At 62.1% G+C, this 3,364-nt stretch overlaps 1 protein-coding gene across 1 annotated transcript in view; it reads right to left on the bottom strand.

The window, feature by feature from the left end:
• The window catches only part of SLC67A1 (solute carrier family 67 member 1), a 24,073-nt gene extending 20,709 nt beyond the window's left edge, over window positions 1–3,364 (bottom strand). The window contains 3 exon segments of the mRNA XM_007466010.1: window positions 60–220; window positions 1,140–1,237; window positions 3,221–3,364. Of these exon segments, the coding sequence (XP_007466072.1) occupies window positions 60–220; window positions 1,140–1,237; window positions 3,221–3,364 (403 nt within the window).

The raw sequence follows: 3,364 nt of genomic DNA, 5'->3' as shown, positions 1-3,364 counted from the left end.
GTTCCCGCCCCCCACCCATAGTCCTCCAGCAGGCCGGAAGGCGCCCTACCTGGCCCTACCTGGCAGCGTGTGCATGAGGGCGCCGGGCAGGCGCGAGGCAAAGAGTAAGGGCGCGCCGGGCAGGGCCGGGCTGCAGGCGGCAGCCAGGAGCAGGTAGAGCGCTGAGGACGCCAGGAAGGAGAGCGTGAACGCTGCCCGCGCCCCGCGCTGGTCTGCGAACCTGGGGGCCACACACCTGTGACCCTCACAGGTGTGAGGCAGGCTTCCCGCTCCTCGGCCCCACAACACCCCCTTGGGACTGCCGGGGAACCAGGCCGCAGTCCCCCCACGGGGCTGATCAGGGAGGCCCGGTGCTGCAAGGGTTGGCGGGGGCGCCCAGGGCCCTGCTGGGCCTCTGGGCTGCCTCCTCTCGGGCCTGTTCCTCCATCCTTCCAGTGGGACAGTTTTCAGTGACCTCGGGGGGGTCTGACCCACACGGTCATTCCCACGCCTATGTGAATAACTTGTGGGATGAAAATGTACCAAAGGGCACATGCTTCTTTTACAGAAAGCGCTTCCCAGGCTGAAGCCTGGGAAACCGCCCCCCCCCCCTCCACCCCGGGGCCTCTGCTCTGTCCGATGTTACCGGGTCTGGAGACCCTTCTTTTCTGTGGAGTAACTCTAGAAATCTGACTCCTGTCACGTTGATCTGTCCATGGCAGGCTTTGCGAGAGGATGTCTGCTGTCCCGTCCCTGAGCCCAGCGCCCCCGCTGAGGCTAGCGGGAGTCTGGGGGGTTCCAGTCCCCAGAATATTCTTTTCCAGAAAAGTTGCTGGTGGGACCCCCTGGCTCAGTGGGGCGGGGCATTTATAGCCATGAGGGTCTCACCAATTAAATCCTCTCTCTGGGTCTGGCCACAAACCAGAATTCGTGGAAGTTAGGGGTGGAGATACCCTGGGAGCAGGGGCTTAACCCAGTCTTAAAGGGACTAAAGCCGCTCTGTGCTGCGGGCTGGCCGTCCCTGAAGCAGCGGCTGCCATCTCTCTAGTGGGGCCCAGTGTGAGGTTTGGGAACCTGGCATAACCCAGGCCGTGACCTCCAAAGGGTGGGCCTGGATCATCATGGGGTGAGGGCCCCCAAACTTCCCTGCCCCATGATACCTGCCAAACACGGGCCCGCCCAACAGCTGAAGCACGCCAAAGATGGTCTGCTGGTAGCCGAAGGCAACAGAGTCCAGGCCCAGCCTCCAGGACAGGTACTGAAACATAGGCGGGGTCCATGGGAAGGGCCTGGAAGGACCCCAGCATCTGCAATCTGGGGTCCTCCATGGGCAGGGCATAGGAAGGGTAGCCCTGAGCAGGGTGGGAGGGAATTGAGGGTCTGGCTCTGACCACTCCGCAGTGCACATGGGGGAACCCGTGGCCCTGGCACTCAGTGGCCCTGGGGTAACCGGCTGCTTATCTTGTAGCGGGGAGCCCAACAGGGGCTTTGGGTCCAGGCTCCAGGGACCTGGTACTCGGTGAAGGCAGTTGCGGGCCCCTCCTTCCCCTCTTTGGGGTACACCTCAAATGGGCGAGGGCAAGTCCCATTTTACTCTGGCTCTGCACGTGGTGTCTAAAAGCACCTGGAGCTTAGCACGTCCAGAGCTGACTCTCCCGGTCTCCCTCCGAGACCAGCTCCTCTGCTCCACCGTAGATGCTTTCACCCTTCCAAGGGCTCAGGTCCAAATCCGCAGTGTCATCCCTGAGCCCCCTGTTTTTTGCACACCTGTATCCCGTCCATCAGCAACTCCTGGGCTCAGCTCCTTCTCCCCTCTCCAGCACTTGTCCCACTACTTCCCCAGGGCCTTTGCACTGGCTAGCTCACTCCCGTGTCTCTTTTAAGGCTTCGCTCAGGGTCGCCTTCTCAGGGAGGCCCTGCTGACCCCAAACCTGCCACATTCCTTGGCACCCCCAGCGCCCTTCCTGCAGCACAGTCTAACTATGCGTTGTTTACTGCCGGTGGGTGTCACCAACGTCCAGGACTGCCAGTGGCAGGGGTGCACTTTGCACTCTGCTGTATTCTGAGTTCTGAGACCAGGTGCTCAGAGTACCTGCGAGCATTTGTTGAACAAGCACATGCCTCTCTTGGGAGAGCCAGTGGGAGGGGAGGTGGCACCAGCAGCTGCTCTGTGCCCCGCGTGCTAAGGATTTCAACTGTTCTCTCATTGCCCCAGCACCAACTCTCCAAGGGAGGGATGGTCGTCACCCATGTTATGATGAGGACAGCAAGGTACCTGGCTGCCAAGGAGAGGAGAAAGGGCTCAGACTAAGCCGTTCGGTGGAAGTGAGCTGGGCTTGGGAAGCGGGGGAGTTGGGCTCACTGTCTGGCCAGGGAGCCCTGCCAAGGCCGGAGTTGTGACAAAGGCAATACCCCCTCCCACCCAGATCCCCAGGCCCAGGCTGCTCATCAGAATCTCCTGGTGAGTGGCCAGCGGCTAGTGCCATGGTCCCACCCAGACCAGACAGATAAGGATCTCTGGGGCTCTGGGTCTTCCAAAGTCCCCTGGGTGCTCTTGCCCCAGAAGGATGAGACCCCACAGGGCGATGCTGAATGAATAAACAAGAGTGCACGGAGGAGGAGGGTGGGTGCCCGGGCCCAGCAAGCCACAATGGCCACTTAAACCAAGGGGCAGTTATGGCCAGGCAGAGTTCCAGATCCAGGGAGGTGGCATAGAATGAGCTGGATCAGTCCTGCCCTCACATCCTTGTTGGAGAGACAGAAGTAGTCTAATGCCATGAGGGGCGTGGGCAAGCTGCGTGCAGACGGACCAGCCAGGACGGGAGGGCAAGTGACCCCGGGTACCTGGCAGGTGTTGGAGGGAGGGCCCTGCCCCGGAGGAGACCTGAGCAGAGGCCTGAGTGGGACTAGAAAGTGAGCTGAGCAGGTGTCGGGCTGGCGGATCAGTAGGCCAATGCCCCCAGGTGGGGCGGGAGGTACAGCGCTAGGGCAGCCGTGGGGAGGGGGGCTGTCATGGGGACAGCTGGTGGTGCAGCCAGAGCCCAGGACGTGCTGAAGGGGGGTGTCCAGAGGCATAGTTCCCAGGTTCCTTAACTTAGCTCCAGCATGGCAAGGGATCCCCAGCGAGAGGAGCCTGGGCAGCATGAGGCCCGACCCCCGGCCACCACCAGGGCGGAGATGGAAGGTGAGAGGGGTGGCGAGGGCAGGCCGGTGGCCAGGCTGCCTGTGGAGGGGTACTCACGGGCAAGACGGAGAACTGCATGAAGAGGCAGGCGAGCTCCAGGGCTGCCAGCACGTACATGAGCAGCATGACCCAGGACAGGTCCAGAGTGCCAGTCCAGTTGGGGGACTGGCCCTGGCCCCTGGAGGCCCTGACTTCCCGCAT

This window comes from Lipotes vexillifer, unplaced genomic scaffold (assembly GCF_000442215.2).
Source record: "Lipotes vexillifer unplaced genomic scaffold, Lipotes_vexillifer_v1.1 scaffold1094, whole genome shotgun sequence".
Lineage (NCBI taxonomy): Eukaryota > Metazoa > Chordata > Mammalia > Artiodactyla > Lipotidae > Lipotes > Lipotes vexillifer.
Note: the sequence above shows the minus strand (reverse complement) of the source record. Positions and strands in the feature narration are given on the sequence as shown.